Source organism: Pongo pygmaeus, chromosome 1 (genome assembly GCF_028885625.2).
Source record: "Pongo pygmaeus isolate AG05252 chromosome 1, NHGRI_mPonPyg2-v2.0_pri, whole genome shotgun sequence".
NCBI classification, from domain to species: domain Eukaryota; kingdom Metazoa; phylum Chordata; class Mammalia; order Primates; family Hominidae; genus Pongo; species Pongo pygmaeus.
The window spans coordinates 84,681,437-84,709,137 of NC_072373.2; the positions used below are offsets into that span (position 1 = coordinate 84,681,437).

General features: G+C 43.7%; 1 protein-coding gene across 1 annotated transcript in view; it reads left to right on the forward strand.

Annotated features, from left to right (window-relative positions):
* Positions 1 to 24,685, forward strand: part of RXRG (retinoid X receptor gamma) — a 44,656-nt gene extending 19,971 nt beyond the window's left edge. The window contains exons 3-10 of the mRNA XM_054492456.1: positions 5,182 to 5,326; positions 7,999 to 8,178; positions 14,524 to 14,684; positions 14,800 to 14,929; positions 15,941 to 16,073; positions 17,302 to 17,393; positions 18,703 to 18,808; positions 24,198 to 24,685. Of these exons, the coding sequence (XP_054348431.1) occupies positions 5,182 to 5,326; positions 7,999 to 8,178; positions 14,524 to 14,684; positions 14,800 to 14,929; positions 15,941 to 16,073; positions 17,302 to 17,393; positions 18,703 to 18,808; positions 24,198 to 24,345 (1,095 nt within the window). The 3' untranslated portion in view covers positions 24,346 to 24,685. The remainder of the gene's footprint in view (positions 1 to 5,181; positions 5,327 to 7,998; positions 8,179 to 14,523; positions 14,685 to 14,799; positions 14,930 to 15,940; positions 16,074 to 17,301; positions 17,394 to 18,702; positions 18,809 to 24,197) is intronic.
* The last annotated feature ends 3,016 nt before the right edge of the window (positions 24,686 to 27,701 follow it).

Here is a 27,701-nt window from a genome sequence, read left to right on the forward strand (position 1 = left end):
GATTGAGCCAAACCTGGCCAGTCAATTCATCTTCAGAGCTGTGTGACTAGCAGGGCCGCTATTCCTGGACCATATGTCTGTACAGAGGGATTGGGGTTGAAAGGTCAGATGGAAGCTTTGGTCCTGGCCAACTGGGCTGTGTGCAGAGTCCAAGGCCAAGTTTGGCTTTGGGGAGCTATATTAAGCTTGCCAAGTGCTGGGGAAGCTCAGCAGCCTGAGACCCTGAGCAGTGTTCTGGGCTTGGGCTCTGGAACCACACTGCAGTAATGCTTTGCCCGGTTAACGAGATGACACTGGACAAAAGGCCTTGGTGTTAGCTACAGTGTGCTGGACTCTGGATCGTCTGGGCAGATTATTCCTATGCATCCTGCCTTCCTCACCCAGGACTGGTCTGAGAGGGATTCATGATGGAAACATGTTCATTCTGTGACCTGGGTCTCTTGTAAGTACAATTAGGGGGTGAAGGGAGGAGGAAGTGTCTAGGAGTGGGAGCAGCAGGCAGGGCCAGTCTCCTCTGTGCTCTGTCATTTCATTGTTTGAGCTTCTCTTTTTGTGGTTGTTGGATTTTTGATCTTGAGGAGTAAAGAGATTGGAACTGGTACGATGAAGGCAGGAATTGTGTAATCTTTTGCAAACCACTTTAACTCGTTTCTGTTTCAGTTTCCTCTTCTTTATCGTGGGGTTACAAATACTTGCCCTGATTACCCTACAGGGATTTTTTTAGGCATGTCAAAGAAGATGTGGATTTAAAAATCACTTCTCAAGACATGCAATGCTCTATAGCAGTAACTTGGTATTATTAGGATTATTCCCAGGTGATAGTATTATACACTTAGGTAATTCAGGTGTACTGTGTTTCTGAGAGGTTCTAGAGAAGTCCATTTCAACAAGCATTTATTGAACCAGGCCCAGTACTGGGCACTGGAGATACCAAAAATGTGTATGAGATTTAATCCCTGTCCTGGGGAGCATCTAAGTGGAGTGATGCAATTTCTAAAGACATCAATATATCATTGGGAAGATATTTATGTACTTTGTAGATAATGTGATATAGGAAACATTTTTCTGAGTGTGTTTGTGTGTGTATGTTTGATACTGCATCTTTGTCAGCATGATGTCTGCTGGCTGGACTCCGCAACGGGCCTCACAGATCTTTGCAATACTCCTGTCCTTTTCTCCCGTCCTGAACTCTGCAGCCTGACCTGGGTTCTATCATTGCTAATTTCTGCTTAGATATTTATTGATAACTGAATTATTATCCTCTTAAGTCTGTTTGCATCTTTATAGAAAATGAATAAAAATTGCAAATGTTAGAGCTGGAATAGACCTTAAAGTTCATCTCCTCTGATGATTTTAAAAAATTAAGTCATCAAGTCTTTTCTTCAGATGAAAGCATATTTGGAAGCCTGATATACACAAAAGATAAAAGCAGATCTGGTTTAGCCAGGGACAAAAGACTTGAAGCCTCAACCTTCCTCCCCACCCCCCCAGCGACACACACATTCACCTAGAAATGGGAAAATAGAGTCTTTGCTAAGTGAAGTGACCTGATTAGGAAGTCGCAGGTTTAGACCAAACCCATGTTGGAGGTCCAGGCTTATTACTCCTCATGATGAAGGCCCTAACTAGATTAAGGCTGTGCCACTATAAGAGTTCTGCTCCCTGGAATGGGAGTGCCTGCCTGCAGCCTAATCTTTGGTGGAAGGATTTGGGCTGAACACAGTTCAGAAATGCGGGACTCAGTGTTCAAGGATGGCTCCAGAAGCATGCAGAATGAATTGGTCCCTGGCTGAGTCTGCAAAAGGGAAGACAATACAGCAGACAAGTATGTTTCTTTCCTGTTCTCAGGGAGCAGCCGGCTTGCATGCAGTAGCAGATAGGAGTTGCCTGGTGAATCCCGGCTCTAAAGTGCTTATTTCAGTAGACTGTTTCTAATGGAGCAAGACAGCCGGGACTGGGGGACTTGGGGACCAGGCAGCTAATGGGTTTATGCTCTGATGGCTGCCTTTGATCACATCTGCCATTGCTCTGAGCCCAAAACAAACCCCAAGCCAGCCAGAGAGATGGACAGAGAAGACATCAACCAACCTGTCTCACTGCCCCTCCTGCCACTATCCACTCATGAAGAGGAGGAGTGTTGGAGAGGGGCTGCTGGCTCAGACTGGGGAGAAAGTGCCCCAAAGCAAGACCGCTCCTTCAGGGGCTCCTGGCCAAGGAGATGAGGAAGGAAGCTGCTAGGGCAGTTGAGGATTGAGGATCACCTCTCACCCAAGGCAGACAATGTGGTAAATGGGGAATGATGATCTGGGATCCAGGATCTCGGGGTTCTGGCTCCAAGCAGTCAGACCTGGTAAGGTACCTAACCTGGTATCTGGGCAGGTGCAATACCTTGGATGTCTCCTCTAATCTTTCCTCATGCTGTACCTCATTCACTATATTACCGAGATAGTTTCAGGTAATTATTTCTCTGCTCCAAGCCTCTAGTGGCTGCTTATTGCTTCCCAAACTAAATCCATTCTCCTAGCCAGGCAATTCAGCTTCTAGGCTTGGTCATAGCCCACTTCTCAGCATTATCTCCCATCCATCCACTGGACATGTTTGCTCCACAAACACTTGGGCTTCCCTCTACGCCTCTGCTCTCAAAGCCTTCTGCCCATCACTAGCCCATGCAAATCCTACCCATTTTTGAAGGCTGTCATGTCCCAGCTCAAATGCCTCTTCCTTCATGAAGCCTTCCCTGATCTCAACAGCATGTGATCTTTCCTTCCTGAATGATCCAAACTGACTTTTAATCACATTAATGGCCAATTCCTTGAGGCAGTGCCTGCATCTCCCTACGTTTTGGATCTCCATATTGTTCCTGAATAAACAAATGAATAAACCCACTTTAAGTCTCAATGTCCTTATCTGTAAATAGGAAGACCTCTTAGGGTTGTTGAGAGGATTAACATAATTAATTAGCAGTGAGCAAGCTTTCCATAGATGGTAGCAATGGCAATCATTACTCTCTGTGGTTGCTGCTGGGGCAGTGGAGCTGGTCCTGCTGGAGTTGGGGGTAAGAGGAAAAGGAAGGGTGAGGTCCCCTTGAACCTCAGGCGATGGTGGTTTCTTCCTTATTCCCATGACTTTTCTTGTCCCTCTGAGGACTTGGGGACAGAGCTGTGGTCAGCTAGAGGGCTCTCTCTGTGGGGTCATCTGACCTAAAGTTCTTCCATTTCATGAGTCGGATCCAAGTGCTGATCTCTGTTTCTTTGAGGCACTTGAGGAAAGTTATTGCCTAGAAGTCACACTATGGCAGTGGTTCTTAACCCTGGATGCACATTAATGTCATCTGATGAAATGAAGAAATGCCAGAGCCAGCCAGGCACGGTGGCTCTCCCCTGTAATCCCAGCACTTTGGGAGGCCAAGACGGGCAGATTGCCTGAGGTCAGGAGTTCGAGACTAGTCTGACCAACATGGTGAAACCCTGTCTCTACCAAAAATACAAAAAAATTAGCTAAGTGTCGTGGCATGCTCCTGTAATGCCAGCCACTTGGGAGGCTGAGGCAGGGGAATTGCTTGAACCAGGGAGGTGAAGTTTGCAGTGAGCCGAGATGGCGCCACTGCACTCCAGCCTGGGTGACAGAGCGAGACTCCATCTCAAAAAAAGGAAAAAAAAAAAAAAAAGGTAGGCCAAGGCCCTACGTCAGACTCATGGAATCATAATCTCAAGACATGGATGGGGTCCATGTTTTTTTTCAAAGCCCCCAGGGTTGAGAACCAGTGTACTACATGAAAACAAAGCAAAATACTAGTTACAAGTTCCACATGTCTTCTCATAGCCTTGTATAAAAAAAGGGGTTGTGCAGGAAGAGAGAATTCTTCTATCACTTATATTATTATGTGTCATTCATTATGCAAATTAATTTTTAAAAATTAACAGTGATGTTGATTTCAAAACAAAGCACCAAAGGCTGTGTCTTTTCTTTTTTGTATCCCTCATAGTGTTTAACCGAGAGCATCTGTTTGCCTTCTGCGCTCAACGAATATTTGCTCAGTGAATCGAAAAAGCTCGTGAATTTAGAAAGAACCTAGCTTAGGCTCTATTGTAGTTTCTGTTTTATTGAACCTTTCTTCTGTCCCAAAGGCCTTGAATAGAGAGGAAAATCGTACCTTTGATTCAGTTTGAGAATTATTGTCACTTTGGTTAGGCAATATGATTCAAAATTCAGACAAACCATGGGAAGTCAGTGGTTCCTAACCACTATACGTTTACCTCGTTAGACACTTATGCACATGCATATCCTGCACCACCTTCGTTTGAACTTGCTTGTAAGTGTTCTTATTTTTTTGTGCATGTTCAGACTCCTTGATGACATTGTACATTTTTGAGGAATGAGAGATACACCTTCTGGGTTTCTATTGCTGATTGGATGACTGGCTCAAATTTATTCAATTTGCTTTCTTTGGTGAATACAGGGGATACTTAGCCTCAGTTTCTGGGGAATCTTACCAAGAGCACTGGGAGATACAGGGATGGTGATGGGGAGCTGATATTAACTTACAATAAGGGATGTATTTGAGTTAGCATCTTCAGTGTGCTTGCAGAGATGACCATTACACATGTCCTTTTTCATTTTACTGTGAACTCCTTCTGGGTGTGTATTTTTCTTTGCCTTTGTACCCCAGAGCCTGGCACGGTGTCTGGCATGCTGAGTGCCCAGGGAATATCTGTTGATTGACTAATGAATGAATTTGCATTTTTTTCTTGGCTCTCTTAGAGTGTAAGTCTTTAGCCTGAGGGTCATAGTTCGTCTTGCAGCATGGCTGAATAGGCAGTCAATAGTTGATAAAAATTTTAAAATACACAGTTGACATTGTCCTGGGTGTGTAATTTGGCATGGATTTCTAGCTTAAATGAAACATATGAGTAAAATGAATAAAAGCAGAGAGACTCTAATGGAGATGTGTTATGATTTTTGGTTTAGGTTTTGGCTTCTAGAAATAATTTTGTTCCTCCTATGGCACTTTTATCCCTCCCTTAAGTTCATCTCACAGATAGGCAGTTTCAAATACTCTGTACTTGGAAACTGTTTCTTGAAATAGAACTTGTTTTTTCTTGAGTGTGCCCTCATTGCCTTAGGCCTTAGGGATTGAGTTTACTCTGGCTCTGTGCTTTACAGTATTTTTTTCTCTTGCAGCTAAATGTGGTCAACAGTGTCAGCAGTTCAGAGGACATCAAGCCCTTACCAGGGCTTCCCGGGATTGGAAACATGAACTACCCATCCACCAGCCCTGGATCTCTGGTTAAACACATCTGTGCCATCTGTGGAGACAGATCCTCAGGTACATGCAGAAGCAGACACTCCCTGAAAAGTGCCACAGAGAAGGGGCTGCTCACTGTCTGCCTGGATACTTTGTACTCAATGAAAGGAAAATGGCCCTTTAGGATGGGCTAACTGGGGACCCACTTATACGTTTTTGTCACTGGGTTCACTGGCTGCCGTTTTGATGAATTTAAAGGATGGCTTTATTTTTTGAGGATGAGATTTACAGGAAACATTTCAGAAACCCTACTCTGGAGTCACACTATTACACATGTATCTGAGAGACAGAAGCTGTTGTCATTATCAAGTATTTCTGCTGGGTGTGGTGGCTCACACCTATAATCCCAGTGCTTTTGTGTAGTCCCAGCTACTTGGGAGGCTGAGGTGGGAGGATAGCTTGAGCCTGGGAAGTCAAGCCTGCAGTCAGCCATGATCACGCTACTGTACTCCAGCCTAGGCCACAGAATGAGACCCCATCTCAAAAAAAAAAAAAAAAAAAAGTATTAAGAAAAACCCCTCCCAAATAAGCAATTGTAAAAATAATGTCCTAATGTAGAGGATTTGAACGAACTAGAAAACTGCAAAGAAAAGTAAAAAAATTACCCATAATGTCCCCAAGAAAAATAAACCCTTTAATATTTTAGCATATTCTTGCTATAACATTCTAGGTTTTCAATATGTTTTTATAGGCAGAAATAAATGTGTTTTCACCAACTTATCTTTGATTCTCTTCTCCTTTTCTCAATTATTTCTTTCCTTGCTTCTTTCCTCTCCATTCTTCCTGCCCCATATTTCCCTCCCCACCAATTTTGAACACATCCGAATCTCCAATTTGATTATTTGAAGAATAATAATAAGAGGAGGTTATTCTCTTTTCTATAGCTGTCCATGATGGTTAACTGAATATTTCCTTACAGTCTTAATGCCACCAAAGCCACTAAAGAATGTCACTCCATTGAAAGTTCCAGGCACCTAGAACTTACCTAGCTGAATGGCTGATGTTTTCTTGCTCTCAAAAGATATTTCCCAAATCATGCAGACTTGTCCATTGCCATAACAGCACAGCAGAGTGTTTTCTCTGCTATGCTTATTCTAGTTGAAAGTCTATGAGGTTCATTTAAATATTGAAAAGCCATGGGAATGACTATGTCACACAGTTGAAAAATTGGTCCCATATTTCTCTAAGACAAATATTTCAGAGCTGAGAGCACTAGGTTTTCTGGACCCAAGATAAAATCCTGTATTTATCATTGCTGTGAGTTCAGCAATGTGAAAAGCCAGCCTGTAGTATGGTCAACTAATGAGGCAAAGGCTAGCTTTTCTTCAGGCAGGCTATCTCTAACCATCATTTCATCTTAGAGTGGCTTCCTCTGAACTGTAAACTCCTGAGATGCTGGAAACCTAAGTAAAACAGAATTAGAAAGTCATGTCACTTCTGTAGCTCAATGACATCACATATTACATTCAAAGAATCAGACATAAATATGTTTTGAATGATTTGTTTCCTTATATTTTTGAAGTTCTGCAATTCCAATCAATCAAGCATAGTGCCTGGTATTGAGAAGACTTCTACCTAGAAAAAGGATTGTGATTGATTCATGATGCCTGTGTGAGGATAGGCTTGGTGGCTCTCCTGACCCAAATTAGCCACCCCTGCCTGGGGTAATTGAAAACTGCATGTGTGGAGCAGGTAATAAGGGCAATGAAATATGCCTCAAATTAGTCTGGATTAAGCAAAATCACCTTCTTTTTTTTTTTTTTTTTTTTTTTGAGACAGGGTCACTTAGGCTGGAGTGCAGGGGCGTGATCTTGGCTCACTGCAACCTCTGCCTCCAGGGTTCAAGTGATTCCCATACCTCAGCCTCTGGAGTAGCTGAGACCACAGGCATGCGCCACCATGCATGTCTAATTTTTGTGTATATATATATATATATATATATATATATATATATATATATATATTTTAACAGAGACGAGGTTTTACCATGTTGGCCAGGCTGGTCTAAAAGCTCCTGACCTCAAGTGATCTTCCCACCTCGGCCTCCCAAAGTGCTGGGATTACAGGCGTGAGCCACCATGCCTGGCTGCAAAATCAGCTTCTATCAGATCTTTATGTCATAGCTTGATTGTCATATGATGATATAAAGATCAAACAGCAATTAATTTCCTCAACAGTCAATAACACTTAACAATTCATAACTCAGAATTCTGTTCATAGTTTATGGTAAAGGATAATAAATTTAAACAGGTTTCCTAAGAACTTGGGTCTGAATTATAGGAAATATTCGTTAAGTTGGAGTTCTTTTCCTGCTAGGTAATATGTGACAAACATATATATTTTTATTTATTATTTACACTAATGTTTTGAATGGAGAAAGAATATTTGCTTAACTAAACCCAAGAGTTGCCTTCACAAAATAAATATAAAGAAAGTCTTAGCTTTAGGAATTTTCTAATAATTCTATCTGGAATTAGTAATGCAGAGGAAAGACACAAGGAAAAGTGTATTTGCTGTGTCTTAGTTTGGTTCCTGTGATCAAGCCTGCATTCTCTGCTAGTGATTATTTGCTTTCTGTCTCAATGCTCAAGTGATATGCCTGTTTCTCTGGGGAAGAGCCAAGAGGTTCTTTTGAATGAAAGATCCAAATAAACAGAAGAACAATCTATGGAATGTTCTTTTCTTCTAACCAGGAAAGCACTACGGGGTATACAGTTGTGAAGGCTGCAAAGGGTTCTTCAAGAGGACGATAAGGAAGGACCTCATCTACACGTGTCGGGATAATAAAGACTGCCTCATTGACAAGCGTCAGCGCAACCGCTGCCAGTACTGTCGCTATCAGAAGTGCCTTGTCATGGGCATGAAGAGGGAAGGTGAGACACATTCAGTTTTAATACTCGTGTCTGGAGAGAGGCATTTCCTAGGCAAGGGGACATTCAACTGCAATACACGAGAAGTCATGGTGCCCAAAGTCATCCTAATCTCCACTTCAAACTTCTTCCCCACAGGGCTCTAAAGAGAAGTCTGAATAGGAAGTTAGGATGACTTTGGGTACTCGTGTATTGCAATTGAATGTACCGTTGTCCTAGGAAATGTGTCTCTCCAGAGCAGAGAGGGCAAGAGGCATCTTCCTCCTCCACATTTACCCATCCTCTTCTGGAGCCCAGATGGTTATCCCCAAACTGGACCATCTCGTTTTTTCTTCCAATAGCTAGGCAAGTCTCAGAGCCAAGGTTTCAGGGTCCTTATGCTCTGCTCTACCAATAGATCATCAGACTGAGCTTCAGGGTGGAGGTGACTTTTCTCCTCTAATCCTTAGGTCTGTCTCTGGGGAAAACTGCAGGTTTGATTTCACTCACTGAGTTTTTTACCTGGGTCTGCCATCAAGTCTTTGATATTGGTATATTCCATCATCTTTTGGCATTACTGGCATTACACAGGTTTGACAGACCTAGCCTTCCCATTCAGAGAGACCACCACTGTGTGTTGAAACCATCACATCTTTTAATTTACAGTGTGGTTTAGCCGGGTATTCTAGTATGAGAGAAAAAAACCTCAGAAGGTGCTTTCTGTTCCGTTAGTAGGCAGAAAAGTCTTTCCATTAAGTAGCACAGATAAATTGAAGTGGGCAGTTAATTAACTAGTGAGCTCAAGCAGGGACATGGGGCTAGTGGTGAATCTTAATAGATTTTAGAGTAAGAAGGTCCTGCCTCTCTTTAGGAAATAAGAACAAGGAGTTCAGTCAGGCCCAGCACGCTCCTCATTCTTGAGGAACTTCTTTTCTGTGGGAAGAGGGCATTTTACTGAAAGGGTCAATGAAGAGAAGCTCTTTGTGTCCCTGCTAAAAATGAATGTCACCCATGAGCAAACAAATTCTTGTAATCCTAACATCTCAAGATGCTAGAGGTGGCCTTACAGAGTCACCTAATCAACTGTAACCATCCGCCAGATGAGAAAACAGGCTCAGAGAGGTGAACGAAGTTTTCTGAGGTGCCAAAGTCAGGCAACGAACTGACCCCAGGTCTCTGACTTTCAGATCAGCCATAGTCTGTGTCTCCTTCCCCGCCAGGTTGTGAAGGAACTGAGTACGGCCCTCGCTGTGACATCTAACAGCAACCTCAAAAGTGAGAGACCCAAATCTCAGCTCCTGAAAATCTGCCCCACATCCCAGCCTGTTCCTCACACAGTCTTCCCCTTTCAGGAAATGGCCACTTATTTTCCAGTTGCTCAGAACAAAAACCATTGACTTCCTTCTTTTTTCACACACCACATGTAGTGGGTGAGGAAATCTTGTCTCTTCCTCAAACTATGCCCAGAATTTTTCCATGTCTCACTACTTTTACCACTAACCCCCCAATCCAAGCTAACTGTATCTTTTGTAGTGATCTACATAGCATCCTAAGACATCTCCCTGCTTCCATCTTTGTCCTTCTACGGTCTCTTCTTAGCACAGTAGCCAGAGGGAGGCTTTGAACAAGTAGATTGGGTCAAGGTATTCCTTCAGCAAAATCCTCCAATGTCTTTCCTTCTCACCCAGAAAAAAAGACAAACATCTTTGTCATGACTTAAGGTTGTACATAGTCTGGATGCCCTGTTGTCTCCCAGCCTCAGCCTTCCTGGCCTCTTTGGTGATCCTCAACTATACCAGGGATGCACCCACCTCAGGGCCTTTGCACTTGTTGTCTGTCTAGAATGATTTTTTTTTCAGGTATCTGCATGGCTCACTTCTTCTCATCCTTTGTATCTTTACCCAATTCTCACTTTCTTGGTAAAGCCTTGCCTGGCTATATCATCTAAAATTGCACCAGACACCGCCAACCCTTCCTTGTCTCTTTTACACAGCACTTATCATAATCTAACTCTTGTACTTATCCTGTTTACTGTCTGTATCCATGAAGGCGGGGGCTTCGTCTGCTTTTTTCCACCACTGCTTTATCACCAGTGACTAATACATTGTAGCCATTTAATAAATTGTTGAATGAATAGTTTAAACTGAATGCTGAAATCAGAAGTTTTAGAAGTGCAGGAGCTCCTAAAAATGACTCATTCATTTATTCATTGAGTATTAGCTGAGTGCCTACTCTGTGCTTATGTCATACTTGCTGTGGCAGTGGGATCAATGATATTACAGATTGGAACATACGATATGAAATACCTGCTGGTAAAGAACATCTTTTTTCCACCAGGATAGAATTGGATACTCCTTGGAGCTTCCCCCACCATGATTATCAAAATGAAACTAATGACTACAAGTATTTCTCCCATTAACAAGAGTCCAGTGACTGCAGGGTCATTTTTTTCCTCCTAAAACACTTGAGATAAGTTTCCAATTGACTTGGAACAGTAACAGTTTTCATTAAGCACATGATATTGAATTAAAAGAAAGTGAATGGTCTCAGTCAGAGAAACCATCATTTCTATTTCTCTAGAGTTAGTCTAATCCATCTCTGAAAATGCAGGCTGAATATCCCCAGCTCAGTTAGGGACAGAGTGGTCAATAGGCCAAATGTTGGGAACTGTGGTTCGTTAAATGTTTTTAAAAAAGGAAGGAAAACAGGGACATGTGAGCTGTAAGAGACAGGGCACTCCTTCTTGTGTGGTTTGGGTACTTTAATAGAAAGTTGGACCCAATTTTTGCTCCTGCATTTTTTTAAAGAATGTGGAGAAACAGAAAGAATAGTGAAAAGCTGAGTAGTAAAAATTAGGAGAGGGAAAGGAGCTCTTAGGGAACTTTCTGAAGAGATTGGCACCATTTACCCTGACAAAGGGAAGGCAAAGAAGTGAATCAATTCCTCCTCTGACTATATAAGAGGGTGCATTTCAAAAGGCTACTGGATAGCCTGTCCACCGCCATCATTTCTGGTCTTGATTTATAGAATTTGGGGCTCAGTTTGAACACTTTCTTGAGGACAAGAATAATAACATCCTGGAGCAGATAACAGAGAGACCATGGAAATCACACAGATAAAGAGATGGAATTGGGGTAGGTACAGAATTTACCTGCCTGGGATCAGGGGCCAGGACCTGTTTCCCTTTTAGGATAAATAATGTTAAAGCTAGAGTGGACATTTTCTTTTTTTTTTTTTTCTTTTTATTCAGGTTTTATTTTAGAATCGGGGGTACATGTACAGGCTTGTTACAAAGGTATATTGCATAGTGCTGGGGCTTGGAGTATGAATTCTGTTTTCAGGCTAAATACTATTCCATTGTGTCCTTCAGTTCCATGATGCAACTGACAGGATTTCACTCTTTTTTATGGTTGAATAGTATTTCATTATGTATACAGACCATATTTCCTTCATTCATTCATCTATGGAGAGACACTTAGGTTGATTCAACATCTGGGTTATTGTGAATAATGCTGCAATGAACATGGCGGTGCAGATGCCTCTTCCGTGTACTGATTTCAAGTCTTTAGGATATCTACCCAGATGCACTTCTGTTCTTTGAAGCTCTAGAGTGGACATTTTCTATTCTCTAATGTAACACGTCCATTTCCTGAAAGACGAATTAGAGGTTTGGAGAGCCTAGGGACCTGCACAAGCCCACACAGCAAGCATATGGCAGACCCTGTATAGGACTGGGAACCTCTGATTCGTGGGCCACCTCAGGAATTCCGGAATGTCTATTTCCATGATTTCTTGTCATATACATGTAGTTTCAAGACTGGAGAATGGATTGCCTTTGAGGCTGTTCATGGGCAGCATTGGTATCGTTGTGAGCCCTGTGTGGTCTTTATTAATGGACCTAGCCCAGTACCTTGGAGGCAGTACTGAGAGGTTAGAGATGGGCCCAGGAGGAGCCATTGTGGGTGCATGTGCTGGCTCCATCATGGCCTACCACATGCCCTCAGGTGTGTTACTAGTTCCTGTGTGGCTTGTAGTATGTCAGAGCATTATTGTGGGGATTAAATGAAATGTAATCTATCTAAAATGTTGAGCGTAAGTCCCGACACAGAGAAAGAGCTTCATAAGTTTTGGCTATTGTAATAAGTGCAAAATAAACACGTGTTGGATGAATGGTTAAAATCCTTTCCTAAGGCAGAAGTTTGGCTCTATTTTTGATTATCCAGGGTTCCCTGGATGTACCCTGATGTGTGTCGTAATGGTAGCTCAGAATGTCTGACACGTAGAAGCTACCCCCAATAACAATATATGACTCCTCATTTATGACAGGAAGATTTAAGGCACAAAGAGGAAAAGTGAATAGCAAAGGGTTTGCTCAGTTAATGGCAAAACCAGAATTAGAATCAAATTCCCTGACATCAAGGATATTTTCTCTGAAGCTTGAAGGTTATTTTCCTTGAGTGTTACAAATCTCTAGAAGACATTGATTGAGGACCATGAATGAAACTTAACTTAGTTTGCTTTCCCTCATCTTTTAAAGTCAGGACAAATAGAAGTTCATAACCTACCTTTAAAAAATTAATACAAGAAGCATTCAACATTTCCCAGTAAATCCAAATATAATAAAAAATACATATTATAGTTTCTACATGTTGTCAGTGAATGAAGGCTGACAGAGTGAGCAGAAAGTAAGGATGAGAAAGAAGGAGGAAGAACAACAGGAGAGAGAGGAAGAGGCCAAAAACGGAGATGGAGAGATGAGCCCAAGAGGGTAAAAAGACACAAAAGGAAAGAGGAAATAACTATTTGTATTGAGTTTTTATAATTGTTTAATTCATCCCTACGATATTATTTCAGTTAACTACTGAAGAGTACCAACCTTAACTAAGTACCGGCCTTGACTATCTCAGTTAATCCCTGCTTCACAGATAAAGGATCTGGGGCTTACTAAGCTCAGTCATATGGCCAATGCCATTTAGCAAGGAAGGGGTAGAGTTATATGTGAAAAAATTTTCTTTGACTCCAAGGCACATGTTTTTTGCGCTTCTTTTCCCTATTTTCTCCTCTCTGTTCTCTCTCCCTTCTGTTTCCTCTTTTTCTCACCCTGTTTTGTTGTCTCTTTCCCTTATTCCTTTTCTCCTTTCTACCCTCCTTGCCTCTCTCTCAGTGACTCAGTACCATTCTTGTCTTGAAGCTTTTTGGCGTATCTCCACTAAGTTTTGGAGTATAAGTTGCATTTTTGCCGTCATACCCTTCTCTGACCTACCTTGAGAGACTGATATGGCTCTCATGACAAACTAGATGTTCGGCATTGTGATTCCAGTCCATTCTGCAGCCTCTGGGGCTCATTATCTCCTCAGAGATTAGGAGGCACTCTTGCAAGTGGACTATGGGGAGGAAGGGAGAGAAACAGAAATAGGAGCTGCTAGTGGAGTAGCTGTCATGGAGTTTCAGGCTAGTCACTTGCTTAAAGGATAATTTTCTTGACTTTGGGGATGTAAAAAATGTGTTCTAATATTGAATGCTGTTTATTGCTGCTGTGAATAAGATGGAAACTACAGCCTTCTAGATGATGGAAACTAACCCAACAGAGACTCTTCTCCTGATGAAGATCATAGAATTGGAGGGGGCAGCAGTCTGCTTTCAATCCTAATGTATAGACATGGAGGGTTCTGAGAGTTGCACTGAACCTTGATGAAAACCCTAAGCTTTGGAGAGGCTGAGATAATTTCAGCCTACACCTTTGCCTATGTACCCTCCCCCACCTCCAAAATGAGCCACTGATTCTGAAATGTCATCTAGGTGACATCCCTCCACCCCTTCACTTACTAAATACCCACAGCTGGCTCCCTAAAGATCTTCCCTGACAAGTCGGATCAGGTGATGTTGTGTTCAAGCTGGTGCACTAGGGGCAGACCTAATGGGACGTGAATGCCAAGGATGATGCATAGGATCTGACAGAGGGAGTTTTTAAAGTAATGTGCTTGTTACTTAACTATTTCATGCTCACAGTTTTTTAGAGGCAGCAGGTAGAGCAAGAATGTGGGGATCTGCAGGGATAGCAAGGAGAGGTTGGCCCGTTAAAAGAGAGGATATAATTAGAGTTTATTAAAGCTTAAAATGCATACTTCCTAGTGTTGTCACCATAATGCATTGGAAAGAATATGTACTAAAGAACCCCTCATTCTCCTTAGGCATAAGCAAACAGCTTTGCTTTCCTTGTTTCCTCTGTCAACATTCCAACATCCCCAATTCAGGATCATAATGATTCCCCTTTCATAGATGAGTAAGTTGAGGCTTAGGTGGGTAATAAACTTTCCCACTGTTGTCCTGGGCATTATGGTAACCTCTGCATGTCCTGCTGCATGTCAGCTGTGCAAGAAGAAAGACAGAGAAGCCGAGAGCGAGCCGAGAGTGAGGCAGAATGTGCCAGTAGTGGTCATGAAGACATGCCTGTGGAGAGGATTCTAGAAGCTGAACTTGCTGTTGAACCAAAGACAGAATCCTATGGTGACATGAACATGGAGAACTCGGTATGTGCTCTTAGACACACGTGTGTTCCATTTCTTGGGTAGGGCTGGAAATGGGAGAAAGGGGTGTATTTGAGTCCCAGGACCTGTGCCTCACAGTGCTTTGTTCCTTTTTCAGACAAATGACCCTGTTACCAACATATGTCATGCTGCTGACAAGCAGCTTTTCACCCTCGTTGAATGGGCCAAGCGTATTCCCCACTTCTCTGACCTCACCTTGGAGGACCAGGTCATTTTGCTTCGGGCAGGTAAAGCACATTGGCTGCCTTTTTTCCTGGGACAATTTTGAAATTGCTCTTGGGATCCTAAAAAAAGTAACCTGATGGAGCTGCAACATGTCTAAGCTATGTACCATGTTGATGATGAAATAACCCTATGCGGGGTTGTTCATTCCCAAAGGAAGCATCGTTAATGAAGGAGAGGGACTCTTTTCCCATGCAAATTTTACCATGGCTTTATAATTTGCATACATTTTAAAAAGACTATTAAATCATTTTATTGAGGATAATTTGAAGCAGTGGCTCATTATTGTAATGAAATTGGCAAATAGAGGTATTCCCATTTCATAGGTGAGACAAAGAAGCCAAAGATGTTTGCTCAAGCTTGTACTAGATGGGTTCCGCTGTCTTCCTATTTTAAGACTCTGTGTGCTGTATTTTCTTTTGCCTCCTATTTCTGGGACACTTGCAGGCCGTTGACATACGCCATATCTCCTCTTTGTCACTGAGCCAGCAGGGAAATTTCATGAAGATTGGCTGAGCATTGGGAACCAGTCCACTCATTCATCCCTGCTAGATAATGAGCACTCACTGAGTGTCAGCTGAAAGCTACAGACTGTGTTGGGTGTTACTAGACAATGCCAAAGAAACAAAACTAGGTTGTCAGGTCCTAGGGGGAAAAACTGCAAGGTATATTAGCTTTATCCACCATGGCAGCTAACATAGTGACTATTATCTGCTAAATGTTCAATCCACATTTGTTGACTGATTAGAAAAAAAAAGAATCCTTGTCTTCAAGCTGTCATTCTGGGTTGCATCTGAGAGAGAGTTGGGGGATGTGCAGAGCCATAAGTCAGGAGACCCCAGTCTTATCCTTTGTTTCTTCACTAATTAACTGTGTCATCTTGAACTAATTCTTAACCTCCCTAGATTGTCAATTCTGCTTGTGTTATGTGGGATAATAGTACATGCCTTGGGTGATTATAAGTAAAGAAAGAATGTGTTCTGTTTTCCCTCAAGACCTCCTCCTTATCCTTGCAGGGTGGAATGAATTGCTGATTGCCTCTTTCTCCCACCGCTCAGTTTCCGTGCAGGATGGCATCCTTCTGGCCACGGGTTTACATGTCCACAGGAGCAGTGCCCATAGTGCTGGGGTCGGCTCCATCTTTGACAGGTGTCTCTCTTCTGCTTCCAGTATTTGTGTGTATTATGTGTGTGTGTGTGTGTGTATACACATGTGTAGATACATGAATTCTCACGTGGGCATGAACCTCTGGGTAGTGCTGGGATGGAGGATGGGCAGCCCAAACAGTTAGCTGCACATGACCATGCAGAGACCACTAGGCACATGAAACTATAAACCTGGGGAATGAGGGAGAGATTAAAAGAAAGATTGAGATCACAATAAGATGGAGCCACTCAGAGGCCAGCACAGTTGCCAGGCAGATGGGAGAACCTGTTCTCCCAGTGGATTTCCTAAGGAAAGATTAGATCTTGACATCAACTAGTAAGTTGTGGGTGGAGAGGGTGAACTGTTTATCCTAGGGGCCAAGGATGGGAAATGGATCAGGATCTGTCCTCAAGAGGCCAGGCAAGATGGACTGTTTATGCTGGGCTCTGGATGATCTCAGAAGGAGGCCTGCAGCAGGAGCAAACCCATCTTCGTCAGGCAGGGATACACTGACAGAAATTCTGTACCTTAAATGATACTAAAGAAAAATTAAGCCATCTGATAAGGAGTTGAATAAAGTGAGTAGTTAATGACTTGAGAGTGAGAGGATGGAGAACTGATAAAGAGGAGAATTAAGTTGAAATTAATCTCTCTGTCCAATGCCAGGGCCCCGTGATCCCTTTCTACCTCCATCGTAAATGGTCTTCTTTGGTCATGTGCACATCCACTGAGCTGTCTCTACTACTTCCCTGCCCTTTCCCACATGTTGCATGTAGAGCCCAACATGGTGTTTGGAATGACTCATCCCCCTTCGTGGTGACTGGACCTTTCTACCAGTTCACTGAATGCTGCCCTCTGCTGTGTTTTTCTAGACATGCAATCCCCTTACCTTGCTGTGCCTGTTGCATTTCTAATTTCCAAGACTTCCATGATGCCTTTCCGTTTCCCGGCTTGGAGTTCATTGCTTCCTCTTTGGAACCAACTTGGACTTTGCTTATGGCAGTTATATTCCTGGGCGTCATGCTGCTGCTAGTTTTTATGTCTGTTTCTTTAGTTAAACTGTAATCCCCTTGCAATGAGGGGTTGCATCTTTTTCATTTCTGTACCCCTAGTAACTGGTACATCATCTGGAAACAGAGTGGGCATATAAAAATTTTGGTTGAATTCATTTTATTGGCTCTTGGCCTGTTACTTATGGTTTTCTCATTACCTGCGTGTTTCCTGTTAACAGAGTTCTAACTGAGCTGGTTTCCAAAATGAAAGACATGCAGATGGACAAGTCAGAGCTGGGGTGCCTGCGAGCCATTGTGCTCTTTAACCCAGGTAACCACCCTTCAACCCCAGGGGATGTGCGTGTTCAGCCCTCTTCCACGGTCAGCCTCCAGTGCTCCCATGTTGTTGGTCCTCCATCTCAGCTGAGACACAGATGGCAGAGCCAGGAATCCAGGAGAGCTCACAGTGTCAGCTAGAGCCATCTTGGAAAATGTTTTGAATGAGTGTGGCAGGCACATGTCTGGGGCAAGTGGGGAAGATGAAAGATGACGGTGGCCCAGGGTGGCAGTGAAGTGGGTGGTAAAAAGCGATCACATTCTGGATATATTTCTAGGTAAAGCCACTGTGATTTGCTGATGGATTGAATATAGAATGAGAAAGAAAGAAAGGAGTTATATATGAGTCTCTGGTTTTTTTTTTTTTTAAGTTTTGTTTTCCTGAACAATGGGAAAAATGAAGTTCTTATTCACTGAGATGGGGAAAACTCCATGAGGAGCTAGTTCTGACAGTGGGTGGGTAGGAATTGGGATCTTGTCTTTGGACATTAAAATAGGAAATGGGTAGTAGATATCCAAGAGTGGCTGCCCAGGAAGCAACTGCTCATATGAGTCTGGACTTCATGGGAGAAGCCATGTGCATCTGAGAGCTGTCAGCCTCTGCCTGTGTAAGGCTGTGACACTGGGGTGAGATCATCTGGGGAGATAGAGCAGAGAAGATGGCTGGGGACTGAGCCCTGGGGCATGCCAACATTTAGAGGTCAGGGAGAAAAGGGAGAGCTAGCAAAGGAACATGAGAAGGGGCAGGCAGTGAGATAGGGACAGAATCAGAAGGGTGGTGTCCTGGAGGCTTGACGGAAAATAGTCTTTCAAGAAGGAGGCGATCAGCTCCAGCAAACCCTGCTGTGGTCAAGAAAGATGAACCTTCAGAATTATGTAGTCATTCATGCAGAGGCTTTATCTCCAGAATTAGGCAGTTAGTTCATCAATGCAGGACATGTGCCAATTCAGCTTTTGTGCCCCATCTTATCACTCAGTCCATGCTTAGCACATAATAGGCACTCGGTAAATGTGTGCAGGTAATATTTCGAGAACGGTCCGGATAAAATTAAACTCTCCTCCTTAGAATCAGTGGTGGGTACATTTGCCTATTCATGGAGTTTAAAATCTTTGCCCCAAGAATTTGTTGGGTAAATTGGGCACAGAAAGAAGAGCAAGGGGGTGTGAATGACCAGCTTTGTTTATTTCACACTTGTCCCCATCCAGGGTGTCTCTAGTAACTCTAGAGATGGTGGCCAGAGGGAATGGGGACAGCCTTTGCTGGAGGGTGTGTAATCAAAGGCTAACTCACTCATGTCTTTTAGATGCCAAGGGCCTGTCCAACCCCTCTGAAGTGGAGACTCTGCGAGAGAAGGTTTATGCCACCCTTGAGGCCTACACCAAGCAGAAGTATCCAGAACAGCCAGGCAGGTGAGACAGTGCTGGCAGAATGGTAGTAACAGCAGCAACTACTCCCACTCTTCATCTACTGAGACCCTAAAGTACAGCAGGCACTGTTTAGGTGTTTTTAAATGTTATTTAATCTTCATAACAAGCTGAAAGCCACAAAAATGTTAATTCCATGGGGCTAGCGGCCTTATCTGTCTTGCTCACCATTCACTCCTCTAGCCTCAACACGTAAAACAGTGCCCGACACATAGTACACATCTTTAAATGGAGGATGAATAGCAAACAAATGAATAAATGTGGGAATTATTATCTCCAATTTTTATCAAGAAACAGAACCTCAGAAATGTTAAGCAACTTGCTGAAGACCATAATGCTAGCACGCGGTGGAGGTGAGATGTGAACCCTGTTCGTGTGATTTCACAAAGCCTGTGTTTGAGGTGTGACTGCATTGCTTTCTTGTCTGCCCCCATAGAAACCCCCATGCAGTAGGAAGTACAGGCTTTGGTAGCCAGAAGACATGGATGCTGGTCCCCAGGGTTCCACATGTGTGGCATCTGGGAAGGTGCTGGGTCTGAGTCTGGGCTCCTCATTTGGAAAGGTAGATGTTGGTCTAGCAGATCTCTGAGGCCATCTAGCAGTATAGGTATTTCTGAGTTATTAAAAGATATTCTCAAAACTTTCTTCCAAAGTACAGCTAAGCCAAAGAGTTTTCCCTCTCTGCTAATGCCAGTTAAAATGAGAAAATATGATCCTCAAATCTCATAGAAAATTGGAAATGAAACGGAAAAGCCTGTCTTAAAGACATTAATTTTGTTTGGGGGATTAATTTTACATGCTCCCAATGCTCACTAATGGTTTCTATTCCTCTGTGAAGTCTAATATCTACTTAGCTGTTTATCCTGAATCATAAGCCTACCTCTAGCAATTGTCCAGAAGAGACTGAGCTGTGTTTTTTGTTGGAGGCTGTGGATGAATTTGAGTAGGTGGGTTTTGGCCCTTTGGTGCAATGAATAGGCAGGGCCTAGTATATTAGTGAGATTAAGCTGTAATAGACCCACCAGATGCCACCAGTTTATCACAAACATCTATTCCTTGCTCACAAATCTGGGTGGGCAGTGAGTTCAGAGAGGTGGTTGTCTTGCATGCCATCACTCAGGGACCAAGACTCCTTTTTTCTTGTGTCTCCACCATGACCCAGAGCCATACTGTGTTTTGCATCCAGATGATGGAAGGGGGAAGAGGTGGAGGAGCAGAGAGGCTAGGCCATATGGGCCAGACCTGGGTCTTAGAGGGCCCTCATCTTTTCATTCACTTTCATTAGCTGATGCCAAGTCACGTGGCCCAGCTGGCCACAAAGGAGGCTGGAGAATGGATCCTGCTGTATGCCAAAGAACAGAAGAAAAGATTGGATTTTGGTGAACCTGGTAGTTCACTATAGATGAGATTGAGAGAGCCCTGGCCAAGAGGTCAGGACCTGGCTGCCAGCAATAACTTGGCCTCTGTCAGGTGTGAGCCCTGGGCAAGTCATCTTAATTGAAGCCCTGAGTTGGATGATTTCTATCAAATCTTCCATTTTTTGAGCACATATTGTGTGCAGGGCATTATAAATAATGAGTGTCATACATATCATTTTCCTCAAATTGTCTCTGTCTTGCTGTTTATCTTAAAAAACCAACAAAAAACTCCAACTCACTTTTTTCCTAACTATAAAAGCAATGCATGCTTTGGTTAAAAAAAATTATAAAATATTTTTAAAAAATATGCGGTGGCTCACGTCTGTAATCCCAGCACTTTGGGAGGCTGAGGCTGGTGGATCACCTGAGGTCCGTTGTTCGAGACCAGCCTGACCAACATGTAGAAACCCTGTCTCTACTAATAATACAAAAATTAGCCAAGTGTGGTGGCATGCACTTATAATCCCAGCTACTCAGGAGGCTGAGGTAGGAGAATCGCTTGAACCGGGGAGGTGGAGGTTGTGGTGAGCTGAGATCATGCCATTGCACTCCAGCCCCTGGATGACAAGAGTGAAACTCCATCAAAACAACAACAACAAAAAAAACCCAGGTAATAAGAACTTATTGTAAATATTTTGGTATATTTCTTTCCATTATTGTCGTGTATCTATTATGTCTCGTGTGTATCCTTGTGTATCTATTATGTATTAAGCATGTCGTGTATGCATTTCTAGATATGAAATTATACAGTTTGGTGTATTATTTTCTTCCCTTAGCTATTCTAGAAATTTTATTCAATTATTGACAACTACAAATTATCATTTTCAATGGTTTTGTAATATTTTGCAGTGTGAACATATCCTAATGTATTTAGTCATTGCCCCGTGATTGACATTTTGGTTGTTTCTAATTCATATCACTTTGAAAACTTTGGAACTTGACTCTTCTGCCAGAATATGGCTGGCAGGGGGCTGGGCTGCCTCCACACACTGGGGAGAGAGGCCAACACTTGTTGCCAGGACTAGGGCAGAGCTAGTCCTGCCCTAGTTCTGCAGGGAGGTGGCAGAGTCCCCTGGGTTTGTCCATCACAGCTTGGACTGAGGCTGACTGCCCTGATCAAGTGTTCATAGTTGGCTCAGTAGGTACATCAGGGGTGTCACTGGCCAGGCATGTGGGTGTGCTGAGGGCTGGTCACCTCTGGTCCGCAGAACCTGGTTGAAGGGGATCCTGGCACAGCCAGGTAGAGGCAGATTTCTCAGCGGGAGAATGCTGCCACTCTGTGGAAACATTTCAGAAGTGCATGTCACAGGGGCCACATTCTGCTTTCGCTCTGATCAGAAAGCGGAGATCAAAAGTCAGGTCACAGAACTCACACACACACTCTCTTGCACGCACAGCAGACACCTTCAAAGGCATAAATGCCCCTTGCTGCTAACCTGTGGGCGAGGAGTGCTGTGACATTCATGGGTGTGTTTATTTCTATTAGCCTTGATCTCAGTTCCTAAATCCAGGTCACACAACAAAGAGGATAGTATGACGGCATACTTCGAATTTTAGATATTGTGAAATCTTCGCCTTTTTAGAGTTAAAAAAATTTTTTAAAGTTAATCCCAGTCTAACTTTGCACTTACAGAGAAGCCGTTTCCTTTGCCTACTTCCATAAAGCTTAACGGCAGAGGCACGGCTGGGAGTTCAGCCTCCTTATTCTCTAACTACCTCTTTCCTGAATGGTGATGCCACTCAAATGCTTTCAGGGGCTTTACCACTGGAGGCTTTTGAAGTAATGTGTGGCATTGGCATAGACCTTTAATTTTTCCATGTAGGGAAGCAATTTCTACTTTTTTAGATGGTGCCACTTTATTTTCCTTGTATTGCTACATTTATTTAAAATGTCATGTGGCATGAGTATAGAAATATACACATTTTCAAGGAACATTGAAATTCTGATTTGTAACTTTTTCATGAAATAATGTTGTGACACTCAGTAAAGATTCATCTGGAACCAGAAATCTCTTGACTTAGGGCCACAGTGACTAATGTGATTTTGGTCCTTGAGCTTTTTACTGGAAGTTGTGAGTAGAGTGACTTTATGTCTAGTAGCATTAATAACGTTAAAAATGAGCTGGCATTGCACTGTGTGCAGAGGGTCACACAGACAGAGTAAAAAATGTCACAGAGAGAGGTGCCCGAAAGGACATGCAGATGGGAGATGAATTCCTTCACATACTGGTCTTTCTCCCTTTTGTGAACCTCACAACAAATGTCCTCAGTTATAGAAAAATGTGTGTGAGGGTGTGTATGAGTGAGTGTGTGAGGGTATGTGTGTGTGCATGTTGTAAGAACATGTTAGAGTGTGAGTGTGGAGTGTGTCTGCATGTGTGTATGTGTGAGTGCATGCATGCACGTGTGTGTGAGAGTGTGCATGTGTATGTATGTGAGACGACAGGCATGAGATATGTGAGAATGAGTGTGTGCACATGTGTGAGTATGTGTATTGCGTGTAATATGCATGAATATAGTGTGAGAGCATATGAGTGTGTGGATGCGTGTGTAAACACGTGAAGTATGTGTGAAGGTGTGTATGCATGAGAGTGTGTGAATGTGTGTGCATGAGTGTGTGTGAAGGTGTGTGTGCAGGCACATGTTGTGAGTTCCTGTGAAAGTGTACATGAGTGGGCATGTGTGTATGTGTCAGGGTGTGTGTGTAAGTGCAGGTATGCAAGGGAATGTGACAGTGTAAAAGAGTGTGAGTGTGCGTGTGTGAGTGGTGAGGATGTGTGTGCAGGCACATGGGTGTGAAGCATGTGCGATTGTGTATGATAATGTGTGGGTCAGTGTGTATGCATGTGTGCATGTATCCTCTCCCCAAACAGACCATAGACTCCTCAAGGGCAGAGACTATGATTTTCTCTCTCCTCTTTTCCTAATTTAAGGGTAAGCACAGACTAATAAGTTGATCATAAAAATTGGTAACAATTGGCCGGATGCGGTGGCTCACGCCTGTAATCCCAGCACTTTGGGAGGCTGAGGTGGGTGGATCACCTGAGGTCAGGAATTCGAGACCAGCCTGGCCAACATGGCAAAATCCTGTCTCTACTAAAAATACAAAAATTTAGCCAGGCATTTGTGGTGGGAGCCTGTATTCGCGGCTACTTGGGAGGCTGAGGCAGGAGAATTACTTGAACCTGGGAGGCAGAGGTTGCAGTGAGCTGAGACTGGGCCATTGCACTCCAGCCTGGGCAACAAGAGGGAAACTCGGTCTCAAAAAAAAAAAAAAAATTGGTAACAATTGGTTACAAATTGGCAACAAAAATTTGGTAACTGTGGACCCCAAGGCATGTGCCTGTAGTCCCACCTACTTGGGAGGCTGAGGCGAGAGGATTGCTTGAGCCTAGGTACTCAGGTCCAGCCTGAGTAACATGGTGAGACCCCATTCTTAAAAAGATTTTTTGTGGGGGCTGGAAACTAAAGCAAATTGATGGCATGATGGCTAGAGTAATGTTCTCAAACGTGTCATCTAACGGTGACAGCTACCATGGGTTAAGCACATTCAGTGTCTCACACTTGGCTCTAAGTGCCTCAGCAGATCTGTGCAGGTACCCGAGGGACACAGAGAATGTGAGGAGCCAGTATGGCCGGCAACGTGAGTGGGCACAGTCATCTAGTTCTTCCTCTTCTCCACTGTGAATGAGGGGAGCTGAGGGCAGTCCTGGGACATGGCTACAGAATTCAAGATTCTTGAAGGGTCATGCACTCCAGCTTCTGCCTTTAAGGCTGACAAGCCCTCTAGCCTGTTTCTGAAGCTCTCTAGGCTTAGAGATTCTGTGACTCCCTTGTCTTCCCCTTCCAGCTCTTTTATCACAGATGGGTCGAGAAGGCCAAGTGGACCCTCCAGCAGGTGCAGGTGTGCAGTGCATGCCCTTCCCTATCCCTGATGCCTCTTGGCTTCCCTGCAGGTTTGCCAAGCTGCTGCTGCGCCTCCCAGCTCTGCGCTCCATTGGCTTGAAATGCCTGGAGCACCTCTTCTTCTTCAAGCTCATCGGGGACACCCCCATTGACACCTTCCTCATGGAGATGTTGGAGACCCCGCTGCAGATCACCTGAGCCCCACCAGCCACAGCCTCCCCACCCAGGATGACCCCTGGGCAGGTGTGTGTGGACCCCCACCCTGCACTTTCTTCACCTCCCACCCTAACCCCCTTCCTGTCCCCAAAATGTGATGCTTATAATAAAGAAAACCTTTCTACACATGAGACTTTTATAGGTGGACTTTTGTATAGATGTTAAAGGTAATACGCTTTGCTGTCTACAGGGCTGGGGGACTTTCTGGAAGTTCTTGGGAAACCTAATCAAGCCTCTGTACATACAATTGGTTTAAATTATTTTTTCACTTGCCCTGGAAAGCAAACAAATGAGTAATAAAATAATATATGTGAAATTGGCACTGCTGGAGCATGGGGTGTGTTATTGTGCTACAGGGAAGTCGTCTCAGACACAGAGAAGGGATATCAGAGGCTGGGGTCGAGGCTGGGGCTGGGGTCCTGAGACCATAAATCCCAGAGCACAATGCTTGAATCTAAGCTAGGCTTTGCTGCACAGCCAACTTTGCCCCAGGGCACATTCTGGGGAGACTGGGAAGAGATGCTGTCTTTCAAAAATCAACTTGGTTTTTTGTTTTTGTTTTTCTCCTAAGAATAATGAGCAGAAAAAGACTTATTCTAATTGGAGGCAATTGAGTGTAAGGCCAAAGGAGAGATATTCTCTGTCCTGGGAGTTGGTGGAAGATCTCAGGTTCTGGGAGTTGGTGGAAGGCAGTAACAAAGGAACAGATTTTTCTGTTATATCATGAGCTAGCAAAGATAGTCAAAAGACTAGAGTACACCAAATTTATTTTCTAACCTTATCTAACCCTGTGCAGCCTGTTCTTAAAAGGGAAAGAGAGAAAACCTCTCCCACCTTCTAGTCTAGGATGTCCAGATTTACCTAGTTTTTGAATCCCAATCATTGGCTGGACAATGAGCTCCTTGAAGGTATAGACTGTGTCTGATACCAGAGACAGCCCATATAGCTCACTGTTTTCAACTCACGTTCCTGCCATCTGCAGGAATAGGGCTTAACAGATACACAAATCGATGTATGCTATGAATTACATGGTACCCCCTAGGGTTGTAAATGTAAATGTGCAGCCTGAACAGCTGCACATGGCAGTCCTGCTTTACCTTTTCTATACCACCAGAACCTGACCCAGGGCCTGGTGTACAAAGCACACAGTAATCTGTGTTGTTGAATTGGGTTCCACACAACTAGAAAGAATCACCTAAGGACAATGTGGATGAAATTTGTCTCATTCCCCATCAATAACTTGTCCCCTCAAAATCCCCATGATTAACTCTCCAGTCCAAATACATCCCTCAGTGATCATACAATTGTAGAAAAACTAACATTGCTTTATTACTAGGAAAAATCTAGGGATCTCTTAGCCTTGGACATTAAGCAATGGAATGAAAATCTTAATTCTGCTGTTCTTTCCGTTAACTTGTGTATCTGCATTTACTGTGAACTATGATGAAAATGGTTGGAGGTGGGTGTTAAAATTTAATTGTAGCTTTCTTGATCTCGTCCCTCTGCCAGCATAATTCACTGGACACATTCAACTGCCTTACAGGTAACAAGGGCCTTCCAGGAAAATTCACTTCACCGCCACTGCTGGTGGTCACTTGAGTCCCATTCCTTTTTTTTTTTTTTTTTTTTTTTAGATGGACTGTCACTCTGTCGCCCAAGCTGGAGTGCAGGGGTGCGATCCTGGCTTACTGCAACCTCCACCTCTCAGGTCTGAGCCATTCTCCTGCCACAGCCTCCCAAGTAGCTGGGACTACAGATGTGTGCCACCGTGCCCAGCTAATTGTTTTGTTTTTAATAGAGACGAGGTTTCTGCATGTTGGCCAGGCTGGTCTCAAACTCCTGACCTCAAGTCCTCTGCCCACCTTGGCCTCCCTAAGTGCTGAGATTATAGGCATGAGCTACCGCACCCGGCCCCATTCCAATCTTTGATCCCTTTTCCAGCCAACCCTAGCTCTTGCCTGCAGCAAAACACAGGGTGGTCAGGGCCCAGCAAGGTGCTGCACATCCATCAGGTGCAGTGTCTCCTGAACTGCTGCTAGGGAGCCTCACTGAGCCTGAACAGAAGCTTGGCAGGAGCCGGGTGTCTTCATTGCATGGGCTGGTCCCATGAGATTCAGGGCCTCAAAGGCCACCTCCTTCCTGAGCTGGTCCTCCTTATACCCTAGGAAGAGCAACTGAGTGGATATTCAGCCCCACCTGGATTGAGGTTCACCTTCCTGAAGGCCTGGCTCCACAGAAGCCATGACAAGCTTCTAGGGCCCCACATCTCTGAAGAGCAAAAGCTTTCCTCATTCCACATGCCTCACCTACAAGCGGAATCAGCTGTGTGAGGGGACAGTGCAGTCAAGGCTGACGAATGTTTTTGGAGTCCCACACCCTGTACTACGTAGATGACTTAAAACAGAGGAATGAAGCCTTGTTTTCCACAAATTCTCAAAGAGCCTGAGCTCACGGCTCTGGGGTGAAAAGCTTGTCATTCTGGACTTAGGCAGCCAGAGCCTGGCTCCTGGCTCTGCCAGCAGTAGTCTTGGATTTAGGGAAAGTTACTCACCCTCTCTGCCTTTTATTTCCCTCTCTTATTTGTAAAGGTCAGATAATAATACACACCTTATAAGGATAAAAAGTTGAAGGATGCGTAAAGCCTAGTGTAAGAGAACGTACATAAGACATACTTGGGTTCTGAGTCCTGACTTTGTCATTCATGATGGACTTAAACCTCGCTGAGCCTCAATTACCGAATCTGTAAAATGGGATTCTTGTGAGGATTACATAAGCTAATGCTCTTAGTGCTGTGACTGGCATGGAAGATGGGCAAAAATATTAATTTATTTTCTGCTGAAGAGTGAGATTGCAATTAAAACATAATCTTGGAGTTTCAAGGAGATTGCCAGAACATTCTATGCCACAGCCTGGCTTGGATCATCCAACATACTGTAAAAGGGACAAAAAATTTCTAGTTTCTAGTTTTGGTTTAACACTTTTATTCTAGGTCACATCTTCAGCAGGCAAATGGCAATGAACCAACCAATTTTCCTAACAAACAGTGATGATAACAGGAAAGCCTGTTTGAGCTGCAGGGACCAAGCGAGTGCAGGGCGCTGCTGACTGTGGAGCCTGCCTATGAGTCAGATTGGAGGAAATGCAAGCAGGAAGGGGCCATGGCTACAAACACAGGCTCAGAGTCAGCCCAGTCGGCCTCAATTAAAATCTCATCTGATCACTGAATAACCCTGGGAAAGTGATTTAACCTTTTAGACCTTAGTTTTCTACTTTGTAAACTGTGAAAAATAATAGTACCTATCCACAGGGGCCTGTTGAGAGAAGCAGATGAGATGATC